Source organism: Pleurodeles waltl, chromosome 12, assembly GCF_031143425.1.
Source record: "Pleurodeles waltl isolate 20211129_DDA chromosome 12, aPleWal1.hap1.20221129, whole genome shotgun sequence".
Taxonomy (NCBI): domain Eukaryota; kingdom Metazoa; phylum Chordata; class Amphibia; order Caudata; family Salamandridae; genus Pleurodeles; species Pleurodeles waltl.
In genome coordinates this window covers 56,762,032-56,786,646 of record NC_090451.1, presented here as the reverse complement: position 1 = coordinate 56,786,646, position 24,615 = coordinate 56,762,032, and the positions used below count along the sequence as shown (strand labels likewise).

Sequence of the window (24,615 nt, the reverse complement as noted above, 5' to 3'; positions counted from 1 at the left end):
ATCACACGCCGGATCTAACTGCGCCATAGATTTCTTCGGCGCCAAACGAGGAGAAGGACGGACAGAAGACTGTTCCGCCGCCGGTACCACAGGTCTACTCGGCGTCACTAGCTGAGATGCTGATGCCATAGGCGCCGGCGCCGAGCCCACATTTCCCATGGGAAGAAAGGGCATAAAAGGTGCCGGTCGTAACGGAGCCGGAGCACCCATATTGAAGGCCAGAGGGCCCGAAGGACAAGCTGGTCCACCACCCGGAGCCATCTGCTGAAAGATGGAGAACATCGCATTCAAGAATGCGGAATTATCGGCTCCAGGAGCCGGGAAAGCCGGGTACTGAGGAGCCTGGGTTGAAGGAGACATCGACGCCGGTCCCGACGTCTGCAAAGCTGGAGAAAACTCTTGACGCCGAGGAACCTCGAACACAGAAGGAGGATTCACAGGCGACGTCGGCGAAGTCGGGGATGTCGGAGATGCTAACGGCGTCTGCGGTTGGGGAGAGATGGTGGGACTCACTTCCCAAGTCTTCCGACGTGGAGTCGAAGGTGACCTCGATCGCAATCTCTCCCTACTCGACCGGCGTCGAGATTCGACGGCGCCGGGAGTACCGATGATGCCGATGCGACTTCGGTGAAGACTTGAGATGATGTATTTTCTCCTTTTTCTTCGACTTCGCCAAAAAGAGCTTTGCTTCTCACTCTTTTAAGGCCTTTGGATTCATCTGTTGACAAGAGTCACATTTGTCAACGTTGTGGTCGGAACTAAGACACCACAGTCAGAATGTGGGTCCGTAACAGACATCTTGCCACTGCACTCGTTGCAGGGCTTGAATCCAGACTTTCTTTGCGACATTGTAAACTGTCTCAAAGCGAAAACAGCAAAAATAACTAACTACGTCGAGTATTAACAGTAGCTCCCACAAAGAATAACCGTTGTTCGAATGGCATGGAAAAAAGGGAACTGACGTCGGCGAGGACCTCTTATTTCCTGTATGACGTCAGACTGCGTCGCATGGGCAATTGTGACGTCCTCGTCGACGTGCAGAAGCTAGGAAGAAGATTTCCGTTGGATGCTGGCGCAATGGGAGTATTCAATAGGTGAGGAATCCACAGGTAGTTGTATCCATCAGAAGCCGCCCTTACATATTTTGCAACAGCACTAGGCCTGGTGAACACATGGTTGCTCTGGCACCCAGAACACCACCAATATACCTTTTTTTGGGGGGTGCACTACAACCTCTCCTGACTAGACTATATATTCACACAACACAGTAATATAGACAGGAGTGCAGAGGTTCAACTCAGCCATGGGCATCCCCCGACCACTCGCCTGTGTGGCTGGAGCTCAGGGGTAACTCAGAGTTGCGAAGACCCGCTACCCATCAGCATTTGGCATCTGAAGGACCAGGCCCTCATGACCAGGCTGCGGGATACCACCATTTTGAAATGAATGAGGGGTAGGTACCCTCAGACCCGACACTGTGGGAAGCTTACAAGACAGTCCTTAGAGTCGAGGCTTACTCCTCAATTGCAGGAAGGAAACAAATCTTCAAGAGAAAGACTCGACTGTCTAGAAGGGGAAATTGCAGACGTAGAAACAAAAGCAATCAACAGCCAGACTGAAGATGCTTCACACACTCAGACTGAAACAGATGGAATATAGAGATTTGGCAGAGGAAAGCGTAGAGAGGGCCTACGTAATGCCTCAGAGAAGGCTATAAGACTTGGGTAATGAGGCTAGAAAACTAATAGCGTGGCTGGAAAAATGTGACCAAGACCGCACCTTGGTCTTTCAACTAACGAATGACCAGGGGGAGATAAAAAACAACTCTGAAGGCATAACAGAGGAACTTGCTGGGCTCTAAGGGGACCTATACTCCACTACAGGACATTATGAGTAACTGATATCAAAGCTTTGAAGTCACTAAACTAACTGATGAACACAGAAAGACAGTCAAAAGATAGGGACTTCCAAGCCACCAAGATAACCCAAGTGCTACATGCATTAAACTCTGGGAAAGTGATGGGACCCATGGTATCCCCATCAAAATGTATAAAGGATTGGCCAGCAGGTTGAACACCGATTGCTTTAGATGTTATTGGAAGCAAAATCATCCGATCAGCTTCCAGAAGATCAGAGGCAAGCCACTGGTGGTCATACACAAACCAGGAAAGCATCCATACAGATGCAGTTCATATCGGCTGATATCACTGCTCAATGCACAGATCAAAATCCTTTCCAAGCTAGTGGGTAACAGGCTGTGTCAAGTCACTAAATCCTTCATACACCCAGACAATTCTGGCTTCATGACAAATAGAGGGACGAGAGTTGATCTCAGTTGACTTTTTGGAGTCATGGCAAGGGCGGGGAACAAAATATCCACCATGGTACTGGCTATGGATATTAATATGGCCCTCGACACACTTGAATAGGACTACTTGTTTGGAGTCCTAGAAAAGCTGGGTTTTGGTACCAGCTTTAAAAGCTGCATAGGTCGTCTATCAAGGCCCACTCGCCTGAGTCGGGGTGAACAGAGTGACGTCCCGTACATTTTCATTGCATCGGTGGACCAGACAGGGCAAGCGTCAGCTCGTGGAAGTGAGAAAGCTACAGGGGGTTCTCAAAGAGGGGCCTTATCAGCAAGCTCAAAATAGGGGACATTTGGCAAAATGGTGCCATGCTCTCATTTGCCGACATGCAGGACCAGTATAAACTGAGTCACACTGAGTTATATAAATATCTCCAGCTCAGACATGTGCTGACAAAACAAATCCCTAGACAAACTGCTCTGACTCCTTTTCTCTAGAGGACCGTATACTGCTGGAGCTGCTCAGAAAGGGGGTGATATCTTTGTTACATAACAAATTGCTTAATAACTCTCCTGATAAACCACAACAGCTTTAAGATGAAATGAGAATCTGAGATAGGAGACTTCGGGGATGGACGATGGGAAGCAGCCACAGGAGTGGTGAGAGATTGCCATTAAAACTGGATTTAGGGTAATTAAACTGCGCATTCTGCACTGAGCCTACTACTCTTGCACAGCAATACAAGCCATGAGCAGATGACCCACAAACGTGTGTCAGGGAATGCAAGGAAGTGGGTACCTTCTTTCACACGCTCTGGTCCTCCCGGATATACAGACTTATTGGACGGCATAAAGAGAGATTATGAAAACTGTATCAGGATAAACAGTGCCCAATTTGGCCAAATGTTGTGTATTAAATATTTTGGGAGATGATCCGCCTTAGATATAGCCAGCTGCGTTCGTCTTTGGGGTTGGGAGTGGCCAAATGTAGTATATACAGAAGCTGTGGAACGAGACGAGCTCTGGATGCGGCAGACTGGAGTAAAGACATGGACTGGTGTGTGCTAGTGGAAGAGAATCTATCACAGAAGAGAGTGCCCAAAAACATGGGAGAAAATCTGGGCTCCCTGGTGAGCATATAGAGTTAAAATGAAGATCACTGAAGAAATTAGGATATTGCTGTATGATGTGTGACAACAGTACATGATGTCCACTGCTCCTGAACACCTGTCTAAATTACCCTGCATTGACAATATTTAAATGTGTTGCCTTGTAACCTTCCTTTTGTCCTAATGTGTTTTTTGTTGCTTTTCTTCCTTCTGAAAATCAATTGTTTTTTTAAAAGGTTTGCATTCCAGGCACAGGTCACTGATACTTACAATTGGGTTTTAAAGAAAACTTTGGAGTACTGACATCATTCAAGGAATACCTCCTTTGTATCTACTTGATTCAAAAGAATGTTGTGGTGAGTCCCTAGATTTCCATGAGTGATTCACTGGACTTGATTTTAATAGCCCTGTGCGAAATTTCCACTAAAGCAGAGCAATCTTGTGTAATTTCGCTTTACACGGTTATGTAAAATTTCTGAAATTACGCAATTATGCCAAGTCACAAAATTAAGTGTTGTTTGCGGTGCACACAGGAGTAATGTGAGCTGCTGTTTGTGGCTTTTTTTTTTGCATCATCTTTTGTAACACAGGAGGAATCCTTGTATCCAAAATGGACACAGAGATGCATGCTGTGTTAAAATAGAACACCAAATGAACTTAGATTTTGTGTAGAGGTGCATATGGCATACCCAGGTTTTACCAGTTTCAGGCATGGCAAGGCAAACGTATGAAGCCTTTGTTCCCCAACCTGATACACCCTCATTCCATGTTTACATCAGGGTGGTCACTTTAGGTAACTTTCTTGCTGAAGCATCTTTGACTAGCTTGTGCCACATTCAGACATATCTACTTACAGCAAACTAGTATTTAAAAATGCAGGTTAGTTTCGCCTAACAATTATTCAACTTCCAGCTTCACATCTGGCAAATTTTCCCACTAAGGTGTCAGAAGGGGCAAAATCATCAGACTGGTAGATTAACTGTTAAGGTTGTAACATGAAATGTTGGGGAGAGATTATTTAAGTATCCCAAAAAGCTCAACTGTGACATGGCTTTCTTTTCGCATCGAAGAATCTGCACAAATAAAGTCCTAAATGGGAAGGTGTAGTAATCTGAGTTAAAGCATTTTTTTTTTATTCTCATACGTCAATCTCTATACTGCTCTAAAACATTCAACAAGAGGTGTTGGCGACTGCTGGATTAAGACTTATCAAAAGTAGGTTCTAAAGGTGGTCATCAGAGGCAAATGCCTTAGTAAATCATAAGGTATCAGGAATAAACTGGACCGAGAGCTTACGCAGCAGGAAGACGCCCTGGTGGCCCTGCCGCGTCAGGGTGACATCAGCCATGCATCAGAGTCTGACTGCCTTGCGGTGCGTGGTAGAATAAAGGTCCTTTGGGGTAGGTTGTATAATTATGACCGTCGGGACTTTAGACAGCAGCTGTTTCGCGAAGGAGACCGTTCGGGCGTATGTTAGCTTGGCTCCTCTGGCGGGAACGCCCCCATCATCCTAGCTCTCCGCAGACTTTCTGGGGAAAAGATTTCAGGACAGTTAGGAGTGAACTCACATCTGCGAGAGCACTTGAGGAATATCCATAACTCACCGCAGAGCGTAGATGGTTCTCAAATGCATGGGTACCGAGATAGACTCTGGTTACCCCGGCTCACCGAGGCTCTGGTTGAGGAGGGGGAGGTGTTGGTGGAGGAACTACAGGATGCATTGGGGGATATGGGGTCCGGGAAAGCGCCTGGCCCGACGGGATACCAATTGAATTCTACCAAACATTCTGCAGTGGTTCTTCCCAGTTTGTTGGAAACGCTTCATGAGTCACGGAGTGAAGGTTTTTTACCAGCGCCTATGAGAGAAGCATTGATAGTAATGTTACCGAAACCGGGGAAAGATGTTGAAGACCCAGGCTCCTATAGACCGCTGTCCATGCTTAACGTTGATGTTAAATTGCTAGCTAAGGTACTGGCAACTCCATTAAGTCAAGTGGTGGCACATTTAGTGCAGGGAGATCAGTGCAGATTCATACCAGGGAGGGGGACCCACATGAACCTACAAAGCCCATCGCATATAATGTATGAGGCTCGTGATTCTGCACTCCACGCAGCACTGATGGCCTTGGATATAGAGAAGGCATTTGATACTTTATCATAGGAATACCTATGGGAGGTGCTGCGCAGGATGGGCATAGGTTCCAACTTCCTATCATGGGTGTGTCTGTTGTATGCAGCGCCTCGGCTGCTGGTGCGTACGGGGACGATAGTGTTAGACTTCTTTACTATTGAACGGCGCACGCGGCAGGGATGTCCCTTGTCGCCGCTGCTGTTCGTGTTGGCCATACAACTGCAGATGGGCCTGGATAAGTGGGGCATCCAAATAGGGACGAGTACACACATTATATTATAAGCAGATGATGCTCTAGTGTATGTTACAGACCCGGAATAGTCGGTCCCTCTTTTGTTAGGTGTGATGGAGGAGCTTGGTCGGGTATCAAGTCTCCGTGTTAACCGTCGGAAGACGGTGTTCTTCCCGATGGCTGGTCTGTCGATGGTGGCGGCATCAGAATTACCACAATTGGATCGGACCTGGGAGACAGTCCTTTCAATATCTGGGCATACAGGTAGCACTCTCGCCGCAAATGCAATAGAACTTGAACGTGGGGAGTGTGATGAAAGGCCTCCGTACCTCTATCCAATTTTGGACCTCCCTCCTACTATCGGTTATGGGTATAATTGCACTTAGTAAAATGATCCTGCTCCCGCGGTGCCTGTATGTTATATAGAACTCACTCTGTGAACTTCCCCCTTTGCTGTTTCAACAGCTAGATAAACTACTACTATCCCTAGTTTGGGAGGTAAGAAATGCAGAGTCCGCATGGAAGTATTGAAGCTGGATCTGGTCAGTGGGGGCATGGGGGTACCAGAGCTATATTTATATTACTTAGCTGGGTTACTACAGTATGCAGCTCGATGGTGTGACGATAGCCCCAACTGGTAAAAAGACTTGTTAGGTGGCTCTATATGTGTGGCTCGGGGCTGCCGCAGGATGCCCCCTACCTGGGGAGGCAGGTGTCACGAGCCTGGGACCAAGCGGTTGTGCAGGTACTGCGCAGGGCCCCATATGCGCACCTGCTTCTGCTATGGTGGATCCAGCCCTTTGCCAAAGCTGCTGACATGTTGGACTCTACGCAATGGTGTGCAGGGGGCTGTAATAATGCAGGGGATTTATATCAAAATGGTACGTTAATTACACAGGAGGTAGACAAATCCCTTTGTGGAATCGATCAGAGACAATTCCTCCAATATGCAAGCATATCGCAGACAGTCTGGGAGATTTGGACGTCCTTTCCCAAGGAACTGGACGAATCCCACCTCCTGGTGACACTTATTGACCCTGGTGGTGACCGCTGTCTCCTCTCTCAAACTTATGAAGCTCTAAAGAGTGATAGGCTGATAGACATACAGGGACTAGGGACCGTTGGGGGGCTAGCTTGGTTGAGGATGCCTGGTGTGCAGAGGAGCGATGGGGAGGACCCCCCCCAACAGATGCTTCCACTAGTTGAGCTCTGGCCCTGGTTGGGCCGCTCTGGCGATGGTTATGTGAGCTATGGATGCACGGTCATGAGCTTGGGGGAAGGGGTCCTCCCGCCTCTCCCTCTTGGTTTCTGTATCCTCGCGAGATACAGGCTGGTGTCCTGCTGACCCCTCCCCGCGTGTGCTGTTTTGCTTGGATGATAACCGCTGCTCTCTCTTCAGATTTGTCTTTGATGACTAAAGCCTACAGTGTTAATGTTCAATAGTTAAAGTTTCAATGTATAATTCACTGAAATCGTTGTGGATAACGCCACTAGTCTCTATACCTTTGGAGTGTGCAATTCTTGAGTCAGCCTAACATATTGCCATTATTGTGTGGACTCTCCATACACACTATGTTATAGCACTATATGCAGATATGGAAACGACGACATTAAAATGAATTGTACATTGCGCCTGTATGGCTGGACTGGAATGTAGTGCTAAAGAAATGTGGACACAATGCAGTGCAATTTGTATACATCATTTTATATTGCATAAATAAATATTAAAGAAAAAAAAAAACTTATCAAAAGTAAAATATTTTACACTCTGCTTAACAGACACACAGACCATGCATTTATGAAGGAATTTGATGAAACCAACACAAATTTACATGAAGAAAATGTAACTGCTTAAGGCAACCAACTTTTATCCAGACCAAAGATGAACAAGAGAAACAGACTGATATTCCTTCAAAATGTCAGAATTCCGTTGGCAGAACTTTAAAAAAAAAAAAAAAAAAAAAAAGTGACATTTGACCATCACCGGACAGTGATATAGAAAATGTATTTTCGACCGCCATTTACACCAGTTTTGCATGAAGATGTCACAATCATCATCAGCTCTGATCAAGCTATGGTATTAATTTATTGTTATACAGATTAAACAGACACTTCAGCTGGCATTATATGCATGTCAGAACGGAACTCAATAAATAAATCGCACTGGCATGCTACCAAACTCCACCTATTATAGCAATGTATACTTCGGCTATTATACATGAAAGCCACAGAGGTGTGCCTCACCATTTCCTCTTACAGAAAGGGAAGAATCAGGGTTGCTTTTATTAGAGCCTTCTGTTTGTCCTAGTACTGAAAAACCCAACTGGTGGTGCCTTGACCAAGATATTAAAAGTACATATATCCTAATTTTAACTTTCAAAATTATATTCTCACACAAATTACATTCTTCACATTCTAAGCAACCAACTCCACTATCAGCAGATAACGACAGTCTGCCACCACGGCTTATATAAAAAATGTAGGTTATATCACTACACATTTTTCTACAGCGCTGTTTGAGTATATGTCCTGCCGGAAAGCTAACCCCAATAAATATATCTTGTTCTCCAAACATTGACAGTGCCCACCTAATGTCTGTCTCTGTAAGATTCCATTAAATGCAACCTTTAAACTGGTTTTCTGAAATCTCGCAGAGGACAAACTGACTAAAAATAAACTTCATCATTCTTTACCCACTGCTACACATTCTCTCTCTCCTCCCCCCACCGAGTTCTCACCAGTTTTCTACAAAAGATACGAACAAGACTAGTTTCACATGGTAAAGTCATATTTAACACACACAACTTTAAAAAAAAAAAAAAAAAAGTGTAGGAAAGGCATTAACTTCCCAGAGTCTGCCTATTATTAGACAACATGCACTAAACAAACCCCAATATAAATTTGAGGTTTATTCAATTTTCTTTTGCTTGAGGTTGTTTTGTTTTCTTAAACCCATTCCGGATGTCCTTCTATATACTGCTGTATGTCACCAAGAACCCTCTCACAAGATGCCTTTTGTAACTCAAGAGCCCATTCAAGATAAGATCTTCAGCTGTAAAAATCCCGCATCCAATGAGAAACTGCTCCGAGACAATTTATTTCCAAACATATTTTAATAGCAATGAGGCTACCAAAAAAAAAATATATATGTTAATAGCCACAGACGTTCGTGTGGCGACTCAAAACCTGAAAGACTTCTTTGCAGTCATGAGTCACATTAAATCACTAGCATCAACCTAGCTCAAAATTGCACAATTAGGTTACCAATCGAAGAATTATGTATAATTAATCTCAACAAACTTCATTCCAAATTCTAAAGAGAACATCCAACCCTCTCTCTTTCACTTACAAAATGAGAATCCAAAGACTATTCCTTAAACAAGATCTGATGGATTCTGACTCAGTAACCATTAGATGGAAATAAAGCGGAGATAAATTAACTTAGGTTACCTACACTTTGGCTCAGTTTACACTATTATTCCCAGACACTTATTTTAGTGTCCACTGACGCTTAATGTCCCAGACAGGCTTTGAAAAATGGCCTCTCAAACTGAAGGAACTGCTGGACAGGCTGTGAAAGTAACATAGTAAATAGTTGTAGGCTGTGGGAACCTTTATCCTAAAACTTCAGTTTCTCCATATCATGATTATGCCCCCTCCTCTTTAAATCCAGATGCCCCACTCAAAACATAAAATCCAACTTCCAAGCACTTGCCTTTTCTACAACATGACAATCACTAATTCATTGAAATACTCTGAAATGACCTTCCATTCCTTAAAGTGACTTCTACATTTATTAATTCTTCACTGCTCGAAGAACATGTTTTACCAAAATGTTCTCTTATACCTCTGCTGTCTTTCTTCCACTATCAAGTTACTGCCATGAAAATGTAATAAAAGGATTCAACTAGAGACAAAAAAACAGGACAAGCTTGTGAACTGCTGACTGGAACAAACACTGTAAACGGTTTCATACACAATTTGGAGATGCACACAAGAACAAATCCTTGGAGGTGCACACAAGACCAGAGGCGCACACAAGACCAAATCCTTGGAGAGGCACACAAGACCAAATCCTTGGAGAGGCACACAAGACCAAATCCTTGGAGAGGCACACAAGACCAAATCCTTGGAGAGGCACACAAGACCAAATCCTTGGAGATGCTACTGGCCTTTAAGACAACTGCCTGATGCTGCGGTCATCAGCATCTATTAACTCAAGGGAGGGATGGGGGTTTATAAATAAAGGTATCAGAATACTCAAAGCAGAGACATAAATAAACAGCTAGATTATCCATGTTGTACTTTAACCCCAAAACATCGAGCTGCAAGTCAACAGCAGTTCAAAGTATTAAAGTTGAGAACAATTAAAATGATTAGCTTCCAGAAATTTCCTGCCAAAACAAAAAGGACACTTCTGCTCCTACCTTCTTAACGATTTAGAATGCCCCTCTTAACAAGTTAGACACCTTCCTTCATACCATCTATAACACCACCCTTTGCATACTGCGGAACCCCTGGTTCAAGCAACCAGTTCAACAAACCAAACATGTTATTAATTAAAAATTATTTCAACATCCACCAAAAGTTTATTGTCTGGTCACACATTATACCAGGTACACCCTAAAGGTAATCTTCACCTTACCTCATTACTGTAATGCAAAACTGACCTGCAGGAAAATCATACAACCCATTCATTCTAATCTCTATCTTCCAACACCAAAATACTTGTATGTCTCAGAAGAAACAGTATCTCAACAATAACGCCACACATTTCAGTAGTTCTATGTGGTCTCTGCCACCATCAGCACACTGCTCTCTTAAGACCGCAAAAATAATATATCTGATGTTTTTCATGAAAAAAAACTCTTGGAAGCAGTAAATCATCAATAAGTTTTGGGTTTTTTTAAATTACAAAAAAATCCACAAAAGAATAGCAACAAGATGCCCCCACAGTGTCACTCCACTATTCACAAGGGTAATAGCAAAAACTGGCTTTGTTATAACTGCAGCAATCCTGAAGCACCAGGCCCATTAAAGGAACTATACAAAAGCAGTGTAGACTTTGTGAACCCAAAAGCATTTCTATAAAAGCACATCAACACACCATCAGGAAGCAATCTATGCTGCTCTCCAAGCCACCTGCTTTCAATGAAGTTGGAAAACTTTCCAGGGCCAGTAGCATTTCCCACTAGCTGACAAACCGGCTCCCCATTCAAGGATGTTAGAACACACAACACTGCTGCATTCACAAAACAGAACCATCAACAAATGCTTAACATGAGACAAATGTCCCAGTGATCAAGGGCCATCACATCTAACAGGGATGTGGAATTCCTATCGCCCAACGCCCGGGACATCTTGTTTGGGGTCAAGGGCAACAAGTTTTTATGTTTACTTTGTCCTTGGGACAAGTAGGCCCAACCCTCTGCAGCAGAAACCCTTTGGCCCCCTGTTTACAGAGAGTGGAACTCTGCAGTTGAGGTAATAATATGTTTCCAAAAGATAATGCTGTTCGAACTTGTATTTATGGTTCATTATTTGAAAGCCTTCATTATTAGGGTGAGTGCTGTAAATAAATGTTTTAAGGTCACACTTCACTACTGACGTTGGTTCCAGTACAAAAAAAAAACGTGTATACACGTTTGAAAAGTTTAGGCTATGAGGCTAAGTATAATGCTCCCAGAATGCTCTCTGATTAGATGCAAATGAAGTGTCATTTAGTAAAATGTGTTGATGCATGCTAGTATTTCCCAAAAATATTTCTAATGGAAAATCAGTGTAACCATTTTCAACACGATTATGGGAAGCATGAAAATAAACAAACACTGACAAAGCCAACTGATCTGACATATTTTTAGAAGTCTTTTAGTTTCATCAATGCGTGTCTTGTTTTGACATGGCTTTTGTAACACTTTATTGTTGTGGGAGCTACCAGGCCCTCAACATTGTAATAAACACTGGCAAAAAAAAAAAAAGTTTTTGAGCTCTAAAAGCACACGTTGCCACCAGTGGCATAACAAAGGCCCTCCAGGGGGCCCCTTCAGCACAGCACCTGCCCTGAGTGAGTCTGGAGAGGGGGCTCCTCCATGTTCTTTGCAAAGGGGCACCCTCCAGTTTCGTTATGTCACTGATTGCCACTGTAGTTCCTGACACTGAACAAAACTACTTTGTGTGCCAATATGCTCCTTGTGGAAGAGCAGAATGCGATCACTCACAGTAAAGCCCGCCGAAAGAAAGAGAAATAGAAGTCTAATAAAAACAAAATGTCTTTGTTAACACCAGACCTAATTAGGGACCAAGACCCACATGTAGGTAGCTTTTTGCATGTCGCAAACAGCGACTTTCGCTGTTTGCGACGTGCAAAAAGCACATTGCGACGCACAAACCCAGTTTTGCGATTTGGTAACCTGGTTACCAAATCGCAAAACGGGTTTGCGACTCGCAATTAGGAAGGGGATACCCCTTCCTAATTGCGACTCGCAGTGCAATGTAGGATTGTTTTGTGACCGCGAACGCGGGCGCAGACCAATCGCAGTTTGCACCCATTTCAAATGGGTGCTAACACTTTTGCAAAAGGGAAGGGGTCCCCATGGGGAAAAGCAGTCACAGACATGGTGGTCTGCTGTCTCCAGCAGGCCACCATCCCTGTGAGGGCCGCCATTCGCAAGGGGGTCGCAAATTGCGACCCACCTCATGATTATTCATGAGGTGGGCATTTGCGAAGCCCTTGCGAATCACAGATGGTGTCAGGGACACCATCCTACATTCGGATTTGCGACTCGCAATTTGCGGGTCGCAAATCTGAACCTACCTACATGTGGCCCCAAATTCTTAAAGAAAGTCACAAAAGTGCACCCATGGTATAAGTCGTACCCCTATAAAATATTTGTGAACTGTATTTTAGCATGGGTAAATACGCAAGTGTAGATTTGCTCATGTGAAAATCTATTGAGCATTTGCAAGTTCATTTTCCCTCCAGCCACTTTCTTCCCAACCCTGGAAGAAGTTCTAAATCTGCCATTGTCAGGAGTAAATGTCCAACCTTTCTTATTATGGAAAAATATTAGAGAGAAGCTGGTGAAAATCTTTAAAACATGCAGGTTAGTAGGTTTGCAGACTCAAAGGAATTCCAGCCCTGGAATTATTGCTTACTGCTTCCTCCAGCCTCAGTATGCAGATCTGCAGAAAGGTGGCAAAATAAGGAAATTGCTACAGTAGGGATTGAAACTGCAAGTATTCAAGCCCTACTATGGTAGTAGCCCTGGCATAATCAGAGAGGCTATTATCAGAGCTCTAACATAATGAGATTGCTGCCATAATTTGTCGCCACACTACATGGCACCAAAGGGACAAGTAGATCTTTTTACAGGACAAGTAGATTTGAGAAGCAACCTGTCCCCTGGACAAGTAGATATTTTAATAAATTCCACACCCCTGATCTAAAGAAACAAGCAATCAACATAGTTGATCTTTCAAAGTAATAACCAATGATTAACAAACCTTCAATGGGCAAACCAATCAAAAGTTCAGTAGTCTTCACTCATGTCATTCCTCAAAGATAACAGGTACCTGATATAGGGAAGCACTGTGAACAACTGTAACCACTCTCCTGCTATTGGAGGTCTCCTCCAGCACTGATGCCAAACATCACCCCATACTGCTACAGATTCTGAACATCAGAGTACAAGGTAGCATCTTGGGCTGAAATTTCCTGTATCTCCAACAAATTCTACACCTTCTCCTTCAGCCTCTCTTGGCCCCCTCCACCTCTGATGGAAGCTTCCTACAAAATTCCATAGCTATTGTCTCAAAGATATACATCATTCACTTTGGTCACTAAACCTTATAATACAAACATGGTCACTGAGGAAAATGCACATTTCTTTGGAGATGTCAATATGTTGACAACAATTGCTGGATCTTTTGTTCAAGGACAAAAGAATTATGGGGGCTGCAATATATAGATGAGCAGTTATTGTTAAGTGACTTCACTGCATACCTTACCTTAACTCAAAAGAGATTCATAGCAACCACTTGTCTAATAGAACTGTACATCCGCCTTCACCTTGGCTGATGTGTTGCTCTTCTTCTACTAAAACATTGACAAATAAGCTGTCTGCAAATAAAGGAGTGTTCCACTACTATTTGGCATTAGAAACCACAAGACTCGCCAACCCCCTTTATGAAAGTGAGGAACCTGGGAGATTTTACATACGCAGCCTCTAGCTTGTGCCACAAGTTATTCAAGTGCCTTCTAAATCTTAAAGTCTGTGCCACATTTAGGATTCCATCAAATGAGCAGCCCCAACGTATGTGGTTCTGTGCACCTAATTTATTCTGGCAGACTGAATCTTAACTCCCCCTCACTAACTAACCACAGAAATTAGTGACCTAAGAACGTGGCCACCATACAATTTCAACACCCAGACACACAGAACCACAATTTGGCTATTATACTTTACACCTATTACCTATAAAAAGGCATGTACCTCACACAAGATTGTCTACGACACCATCCTTGTAAGAGGCACATTCTCCTTTAACTGGACATTCACACACAGTCCCAGAAAGGAAAGCACTGATGCAGAATGGCGACTCTCCTAACCACCGGGTCATGATAAAAGGCCTGTGCAGGTGGTCTTTTCTTTTTAATTCCTAGTTTTAGGCTACGCTTCACATAAATCTTCAAGAAGAAAAAAAACGAACACTACCACAAACTGCTGAAAGCAGTAACGACCTGAATGTTCCTAAATACCTGTATTGCTCAAAAGCAGATCAGAGTATAGAAAGTAGATATCTGCCTTCAGATAAGCTTCTATCCATCCAATTCCTCACAGTTGCACTGCATACTTATAATGCAAGCAATATCACAATGTCAAATCTAACACTCATTCCCCACAGTGAAGGAGGAAAGTGTGACTGCCACAAACACCAGCCAGTGATTAACAGCGTTTTCTGGAACCAGTTTTGAAGAGATGCATCTGAAGGTTATAATAGTTTGAATGTGATGTGATGTACATGCACACTGTGCACTAAGCATGAAAAGTACTTACCTTTAATAACCTATTTATGAAACTATCAACTGTAAATAAGATTTTTAACAATAAGCTTTAAAAAATGAAGTGTCAAATATTAATGTCTACAATACAAGACAGACTAACACTGATGTCACCTTTCAATTTAGGTAGAGAAGGTAAAACCATTCTAGTGCTACTCATCAATCCTTGTGGGAATCCTTTTTGGTGGATGACTGCAAAAAAGTGTGTGTGTTTTTTTTTTTAATAAGGAATATGGGACATTTGATTTGTACGCTGTATTGCAGTAAAATGTATTCCCAGCTTTTATTTACCATAAACATAGTAAAAACTGAACTAATCTTGTTCGCTAAATACCAGCATTCAGAGAGAAAGGTCATGGGCATTAGGGTCTCCTAAAAGGGAAAAGAGAAATGGATTGCTTGGATGTTAATTCTAACTGTATATGCCACCTTCTTGAGCAACGTTTAGGTGTGGGGAAAATAATTATAAATATGCAATTACAAATTAAAGTATCCATGCTGTTTGAAGGTATTGCACAAGATTTAGGAGTCTACATTTTTATAACTTCCTGAAATGTTTCAAATATCTTTTTTACAGTGATATATTGTTCAGTCAAAGAAAACAGATATACAAAGAAATGTCACATTCCTATACTGGAAGGAAAAGCCTACAAAATATACAAGTAGTAAAGCAATAAAAACAAGTGAAGCCTTTACTTTTATGATCCACTGTTTCTTTCATCCAACATACACACTCTGACTATGCAATTGCCTTAGGCAATGTCAGGAGTTAGCACTAAGCGACTGAAATGTCAATTTTGCCAGAATATAGTCTGCAACGTTCATGCTACAATGAAGAGTTCACAAGTCAATATCAAGAATATTTACCCTCTAATTAAAATTTACTCCAACCTGAATCTTTATTAAAATATGTAGCAGAACTATTGAGGTGACCTTGATGACAATTCTATAAGAATTGTTTTCCTCTCCAGGTTTTGATGTTTATCATGATTAAATCTGCAAACAGACTTAAAGAACCAAAGATTACCCGATACTTAAAAAGAAAAATCATCCATATTGTCACCAATTTTTTTTTTTTGGTGCCTGGCACAGTGAAATAATTTCTTACAAACTGAAAGATCCTATACAGCTACATCTAGTTACCCTAACATTCTGCCTTGTTGGGCTATGGCACTGATTTCTACAATATGTAACTGTTCCATCAGCACTGCGCACAGATCATATATAAGAAACATGTGGCATAAAAGCACTTTTGCAAATGTGTTATAGGCCCTTCTCTAGGTTCGCACCAAAGAGACCCAAACATACACCAAATAAGCAGTTACATTATCTTTTTGATGTTCCGCTAAAATTATAAATGTGCTATAAAACATTTATGGAGTTCCATTAAGCACTGTGACAAAAAGTTCTGGATAAAAGAATCACCAAGACCTTGACATAGTTTAAATTTTAGCCTCTCTCTACTCAATACACCCAAACAGTGAATCACATGCTATCTTGTGTGACTAAATCTTCTGTGCCTATGGTGTTGGGGAACACAGAGCAGACATTTGCTGAAAACAAAGTTTGCAGAATTCCTACCTTTACTAAAATTAATGATTTCATTTGCATATATTTCAAAGATTAATTTTCCACAGTATTTGGACTTTTTTTTATTTCCCCATAAATGTCAAAATTAAACTGGGGCATTTTACTAAAAACCAAGGAGATGTCCAAAATATCACAAATATGTTATAATGTATATGTTCTATTAATGGAACAAAGGGAAGACATTTCCACATGAGGAAGACCAATAACTACACAAACAAGCATTTGCAATGCAACGGGTCTCGCATTTGCTCATGTTAGAGCTGATCGCGTTGTAAACTCCTAACCCGATGTTTCATCTATCAGCAAAAGTGCTTTTATGTACGTAACCCGAAAAAGCAAAATTAACTGTGTAAAGCGCTCGACTTCTGCCACTGGAAATCGCGCTAGGAAAATAGAGAAAAAGTAGTCCACGATCCGACAGAAAACAGCGAGCCTCGCATGTTTTCTGTACTTGGTTGCTGCGCTCGAGGAGGGCTAACCACCGGAAAAGGCATGACGTGTGCATGCCTTCCACTAATGAAAGCAAGCAGATTTTACTAGGCAAGCCCACGAACCAATGAAACACACTGAGGTGACGTCGACAGGGCTCCGAGCCCTTTTCTAATAACTAAAGCGTCTCACTACGATACGCATGCGCGAGCGCATGCAACGCAGGCTCGACCCTAAAAATAGAAGCTTTCTAACTTTCTACATGCAGGACCTCAACATGTTAACCAGGTACTACCTTTTTATAAAAAATGATCAACAAATTAAATGTAATCCTAATCAAAGGAAATTAGGAAGACACGGAAATACACCCGTTTTATTACTCTTTCACTGAGTTGCAAAACTCTAGGGAACAAAACAAGAGCCATATAAAAGAAAATATTAAATTATACTGCTGCAGAGTTCTGTAGGCAAAAATAATGGACGCTTCAGCACACATTATTGGTGTTGTTTTACTCTCCTTTTAAATGGTCATAAAGCCAGCATCAAAAAACTGCAGTCCATTCCAGTTAGTGTCACAGCTGCATGGATACAGCCTCCCAACATGAAGTGGTGTAAACTTAGCAACCTGGCAACAATAGGTAACTCAAGCTTTCAGCATGACACATAGCCCATAACCAGGCCCCGCTCGGGTTACTGTCCCTTACAAGAAATGAGGCAAATTGGAGAAGTGTTCTCAGTTGCACTAAGAAAACCAAACCTACACTAGACTGACGCATAAACAAAGTGCGTTCAAGTGAAATCCTACATACGGAGCATGAATTCAACAACCACCTAATACTATGTAGAATTAATATGCTACACACTGTAAACGTACAAACTTCCATTTATAGTTTTTTTGGGTTTTTTTTAAATATACATTTATGAAGTTGAGGATCATTTATAGTTGTGCAAGTAACCTTATTTTGTCATTCACAATAGACAATCTTCCATTTAAAACCCTGTGCGAATCCTAATTAAAATGCAAATACAGACTCGCTGTATTCAATATCTTGCCTCACTGTTTTCATTTAATCAATTTCATGCACTCTCCAAAATGTAATCAATAGCCAGCACTCAATTCATATAAGACTGCAAGGAATAAAGCCAACAGCTGAGAGACTTATTTCATAGTTGACCAGCCGTAGCAGCAAGTTGGGAACTCCAGCATCAGAACGAAACTGTCTAGGCTAGGGCATCCGATAAACTGACACTTCCTACAAAACTACATGCTTGAACTCATATGGGAATCAAGGGCAGTGTCATAAGACACAATATGTCTCAGTACAAACCACATTTACCATGCTTTCCTAGCTTCAACCAGTTTGGAATTGCGGTTTTAGGGCGTGTAAGGAACAATCAGGCATGAGAAAAACGTTACATTAAAACCCTAAAGTTTTCCATTAAAAAAAGACTGAGTGCCTTTGATTGATCTGACACATCAGGCAAGTGAGCACTTGGACCTACTGTAGTAAAAAAAAAAAACTGTTTAAAAAAAAAAAATCTACTGAACTTCCCATTTACAGGAATGGCCCACTTCACAGCATTTACATGAGTGATAAGATGCACATTTTGCATCTACACAGATATGCATCTTAAAACAAACACTGAGCTATTTAGCAGAACAGTCAACTAGGAGTTGCTTATATTTCAAACTCGCTGAGAACTATATATCAAGAAGTAGCCAGAAAAATTTGGGGACGGTAAGGGGCAAATTGAGGATAAAAAGGCAACTGGGTGACTTGCGCTGTCAAGGGTACAATAAAACAGACCTCCATTTATGTAGGTGCAATTTACACTGCTGAATACATACAGAAGCTGTGGGATGTTTATGTGGCGCTTACTCTGGCCACGCAGAATGAAAGCAATTTGTTTAATACTATCAGGATTTAATTATGAGGCGTTTACCAATTGTGTGGTCTCTTAGTGCCTGCCGCAGCATGTGTAACTGCACTGATTTATGGCTGCCCGCAGAGCATGTCACACCACAAATCTGAACTCTGCGACTATGGATTGTTGTTCTGCTTATAGGTACAAGACCCAGCCTCGAGGAAGGAGAGCATTTTTAATAATAGCTAAGTAAACCTATCAAGCTATACATACACTCAAGGAGGTGGACATGTGGAACATTCTTTTGAACGCTAAGAAGTGGTGCAAAGGGAACACGCTTAGCAAGTATAGTTATTTAGATCGGCAGAGACACAGTCAGATGGCTTCTTTGACATAGGTGTAGGAAACTTATTTGGGCAGGAGGCATGCAGGATTATCTGCAGAGGATAAAAGCATGGTTAATACTGTTGAGATGAACTCTTGCTTGGCCAGCAGATTGCCTTTTGACGCTGCAATGGATGTGAAGAAAATATATCATCATGCATTAGAGATCAGTGTCCTTCACAAGGCGCTAAGGCAGTACACCCAGCATGCATGTTCTAGTCCCCGATGAGGGTATCGTGAACAGTAGGCCTCTATAGAAATATTTGATTAGACAACGATGTGAATTATAATCGTGTTAACAGAGAGAACAATCACTTCATTGTTCTTTAATACCTTGAGAAATAAACTATAATATAGCCTTTTAACGCTGAATGAGAGCCGGAAAATGAACTACGTTTTTAACAAAACTGTTTTTGCTTATGTACTCTGACTTTAACGATACTATACACGCTGCTAAACACAACCATACGCATTTAACAATTACTGGCTACAAGAGAACGTTCTTGCAGTACTCACAGGGAGTTCCACGTCGGCCTATAGAAGCGCTAGAAGTTGTTTTTTTTCCTTCTTTTGCAACTTTTATTACAATGGCACACACATTTCTAAGACAGCACATTATTTCTTTACTTAAAAAGCCTAATGACAACACCAATGTGTTCTTCTGTAAAACAATACAAACATTACAATAGTGTGCACTTTACACTGCAATGTTTTTTCGCCTTTAACATTTACTGTAAGACATTTCATTTTGCTCACAGGTTTTTACTTGAACATTTAGCTCATGAATTGATTTGTCACAGGTGGAAAACGAGTCAACGAAAGGTTCTTACAAAGTCCATATTATGTGGATCAGGCTTCGTTTTAGGCTGAATACGTTTTGTAAGAACTACGCACTAAGTAACCCATATTCACCCAATTTTAAATTAACTGAGCTTTTGAATCCCCTTGGGTGTTAAAACACTTTAACAAGTAAATCATGATGAAAGGTCTGGAAAACAATGCGAGTTGAAATAAGTACAGCAATCAGTTATGACGTTAGTGTATAATTACTACTTTATTAAGAAATGTGCTTTCACGTTTTAGTCATCTTCTGAGCTCCTAGTAGTAGCTAAAGGTTTCAAAAAGGAATATTGATATTTAAAAAATATATTAAAGTGACCATTAAACTATATTGAATAATTGAGGAGTACAGGTTAAGTCACGAAGTGCATATAACTAAACCTACCAGCAAGATGGCTCTTAGCAAAGGAACTCGCCTCTGACAAAGCAGTGATCTGCAGGCCGAATTTCTACTCCCGGTAAGGTAGAAGCAGTGCCCATCATTCCGAGGATGAATGGAACAATTTTTGTATTTATACTGCTTTAGAAATGGTAAAAGTGTAATATGTAGCCCTAATAAGTTATTTGAAGCAAAAAAATGGTCTGATGGGGGATACATTACATCTGCTTCGGAATGGCCTACATTAGCCTGAACGAAACAGCAAGGATACCTGCACACTTTATAATTTCGCCCGCATTACTTTTATTCAGTGGAATGCCGTTTCTCTCACCTAAAAGCAAATAGCTGCCATCGATCTGTGAAATAACCCTGCTTTCTTCTGGACAAGCCCATCTACTTTTCTTGAACAAACTACCTTCAAGATGAATGCATCCTAGAGACCCCCTGCCAAAAGGGAGGTTAACAAAACTGCTTATTGCTGATAAAACGTCTCTCTTTTTATAAGCATTCCAGAAACAAATTCCTTCATCTCAAGTTCTTGACCGAACTACCTGAGCACCCAGGTACCTGTGCATTAACCCAGATATCCGTTCCAACCTCTCACAAAACCCGAAATTACCCAATAACGGATCTTCTCATGAAATTGTTAACCTCTCATTCCTATCGCAACTCTAAATGTCTTAAATAAACACCTTGCTTTTTTCAGTGGATTGTTCAGTGAAGTGATCGTTCATCACTAACAGAAAGTGATGCTTTGCAGGTCTTGGATTCAAATCATGGCAAATCAGGTTTCCATCCCCCTGAGATCGGCAAACTGAATACAATACATTGGGTGATGGAAATGTGTTTTTTAAATCGCATAAAAACAGCAGAAGTGTGAGATAAAACTGTATAAAAAAAGCAAAGTATTTAGCAGGTAGATACTGATAGACATTCTGCTCACCCTTAGAAAAAAAAAATCAGGCAAAAAGTTCTGTGGAAGTGGAGGGTAGCAAATTTAAACAATATTTATTACCAAAACAAATTGTAAAGTTTGTTCATTTTGGGGGTTTCCCTAGAAAGACGGGTGGCCTTTAAGCTTCAAATAAATGAACAATATTGCTAAAAACATAAAATATTCATGAAATGGGACATAAGAGGGCAGCAGGACAACACTTGAGAGGAGTGCTGGAGTGCACTGAGGTGACAGGTAGGACTCACGAACCTGTCCGTCCAGCTGGTTCTGGCTCTGCCCCGGAGTCTGGGTCTGGCTGGGCAGGGTGAAGTCGGTGAACTCGAACTCGGAGCCCTGGGTGTCTGCGCCCAGCAGCTCGGCCTCCTCGGTGTCCAGGAAGGTGAGGGTCTGAGAGCTGGGTCCGTACGCCTCGACGCTCATGCTGCGGCTGGGCCTGTCCTCGGGGTGCGGAAGGAGGGTGGAGAGCTCGCCCGGCCTGCTCCCTGCGGAGGTCGGAGCCTTTAAAAAAAAAAAGAAGAAAAAAAGAGGCCTCTGGTGGGTCCGGCGCGGCCTGCGCTGGCCCGGAGTGAAGGGCGCGGAGGCTCTCGAGGAAGAAACGGCACAGAACCCCCGGGCAAGATTGAAAGGAAACCCCTGAAAGCGTCGCGAGCAGCCAACGGGTGGAGGCGGCAGAGAGAGACGGCAGGAGGGCTCGGACAGCGCTGACGGCAGAGTACGGCCCGCGCAGGAAGTGGCAGTGACAAGGCGCGCTGCGGCGTCCTCCGTGTCACACGGCGTCACCGCCGACACTGTCGTCACTGAAGAGCTGCGCGGAAGCGAACCGAGGCGCCACCTTGAAGTGGTGGGAGTACCTAAAGCGTTGATCAGTAACATAACAAAAAAACAAGAAATAATTAAAATAAAAAACACAGTATCTGTAGCTTATCTTTTAAAGATAAATGCACTATTGAAGGAGAAAAAACGTACTTTAAACAACTTTGTTTGACTACCTACACGCTTGTATTTTTTAATGGAACTATTTATCACATATCAACTTTTTGTTGATTTTATTTTTTATATATGGTACAGATTGTGTTAAACAGGAATCACAAGCTAAACATTACAATGGGGGCTAAAGGTGCGTTAGTTCTTAACGTCAACAGAGCGTCAGCATGGTGTTGTGGCCCTTCTTTTCTTTCTCTGTCATTGAACTTCTAATTTCCGGTATTTTACTCTGACGCTTTAAAAAAGCAAAATAAAAATGATGTCCACGTGAGCCTTAATTGACTTTCCGACAAGATAATAAACGTAATCTGTTTTGAAGAAACATATTTTCAATCCGTTTGCATTAATTCATTTTTTTTAAAGTTCTTGTCTAAATACACTCAAGAAAGGTAAATTATTTGGATTAAATATAATACACCTGTTAGCAAATAATCCTCATTTCAGAGTGTAACGTGCATAGATACAAACCTACCCCTACTACAACATGTCTGCTCTTTTAGGCTTGTGTCTACTTCGTGTAGGCTCTGTCTAGTTTATTGTGATGGATACACTTTGCGCGCGGTTACCTGTCAGTACGTTTATAAAATAGAAACAAACGAGGGACGGGGGCGTCCGTGAACTCTATGCCGTACGCACGTTGGCGGTGGCCATTTGTGGGTTCCGTGCACACGTAGGTGCGGGTCGGGTGGGTGGATACCTGTATACCTGGTCACGTGTGTTTTTTAAGGCCTGGTTTTATCCCAAGGATGGTTGAGGTGATTCCCTATCTGCTTATGTTTCAGTCACTTTTGTCGACTCTAGGGTACACAAATTTAGAAACAAGCATTGGCAAAGCCAATAGGTCCTGTTATACAGCAGCGTGGATACTGTTCAGTATGCATAACACAAAGCGGCATTAAGGAGAGTGGTGTGGATTGAAGTAGGGTGAAGTGGCCTGCCAGTGCCATGGTGTAGTATAGAGTGTCGTGGAGTGTCGTGCAGGGAGGAGAGTGTAATAAAGTGTAAGGGTGTAAAGTGGAGTCTTGTTGAGTGTAGTGTAGGTGAGTGCTGTAGGGTTAACTGGATTGGAGTAGAGTGTCCTAGAGTGGGGTAGAGTGTAGTAAAGTAATGTGGAGCGGAGTAGAGTGGCATAGAACAAAGTAGATTGTCATAGAGCGTTGTAGTGTAGTAGAGGAAGTGGAGTGGCATTGAGTGTCATAGAGCAGAGTGGAGCGGCATAGAGTGGAGTAAAGTAATGGTGGGATAGAGGGAGTTGTATAGAGTGTTGTAGCGTGGCATACACAGTGCCCTGTAGTGGAGAGGCTGGCATAGAGGTAGTTGCGTAGAGCATCGTAGAGAGAAGTGGTGTTGACCGTAATGGCGTAGAATGATGTAAAGTGTCATTGAGTGGAGTAAAGTGTCGGAGTGCCGTGCAGTGGATTAGAGTAGAGTGAAGTGGCATAACATAGAGTGGCCTAGAGTGAAGTGTTATAGAGTGAGGGTTATAGAGTGGAGGGGCATAACATGGAGGGTAATGGAGTGGGGTATCGGAGTGGAGCACAGTGTCAGAGTGGAGTGTCCTGGAGTGTTGCAGAATGGACTAGAATGAAGTGGCACAGAGTGTTGCAAAGTAGAATATAATGGCGTAAAGTTCAGTAGTAGAGAGTAGACTGGCACAGAGTGCAGTGCCGTAGAGTGCACTAGTTTTGAGTAAAGTGGTATATAGTGCATTGGCTTGGAGTGCAGTGAGGTAGAGTGGCATAGAGAAGAATTGATTGGTGCAAGTTGCAGTGCAGTGGTGCAGATTAGAGCGGGGGAGGGTGTACTGTTCCAGAGTAGGGTTTTCTTAAAGTACAGTGGTGTACTCAGAGTGGCTCAGAGTGCAGTAGTATAGAGCAGCATAGAGTGCAATGGCATAGAATAGAGAGGTACAGAGTAGAGTGGCATAGAGTGGAGAGGCGCGGCATAGAGTGGGGAGGCGCAGCATAGATAGTCGCGCAGAATGGCACAGAGTGCAGTGGCATAGAGTAGATTGTTTCAGAACAGAATAAAGTGGCATAGAGTGGAGTGGTGCAGGGTAGTGTGCAGTGGTTCCAAACCTGTGGTCTGCGGACCCCCAGGGGTCTGTGGCAAATTCCTAAGGGGTCCACAGGCCTAGGCTGAGAGGAAGGCACTTCTCCAGCTGGGGACTCTTTAACAAACACATGCATGTTTTTATATTTATTGCTTCCTCTCTGCAGCAGTTTTAAAAGCACTGCAAAGTTCTTTGTACATCCAGCAGCTTTCAGGCAAAAATAAAACCGGCAAGATAACTCTAGTGATTAATGTACTTGCTGGAGAGAGATGGGAGTTTTGTCTAGTGGCAGCTTTG

The 24,615-nt window shown here is 42.5% G+C and overlaps 1 protein-coding gene across 1 annotated transcript in view; it reads right to left on the bottom strand.

The window, feature by feature from the left end:
* UPF1 (UPF1 RNA helicase and ATPase) overlaps window positions 1-22,056 on the bottom strand; it is a 493,404-nt gene extending 471,348 nt beyond the window's left edge. Inside the window, exon 1 of the mRNA XM_069215891.1 lies at window positions 21,531-22,056. Within this exon, the coding sequence (XP_069071992.1) occupies window positions 21,531-21,701 (171 nt within the window). The 5' untranslated portion in view covers window positions 21,702-22,056. The remainder of the gene's footprint in view (window positions 1-21,530) is intronic.
* Between the last annotated feature and the right edge of the window lie 2,559 nt (window positions 22,057-24,615).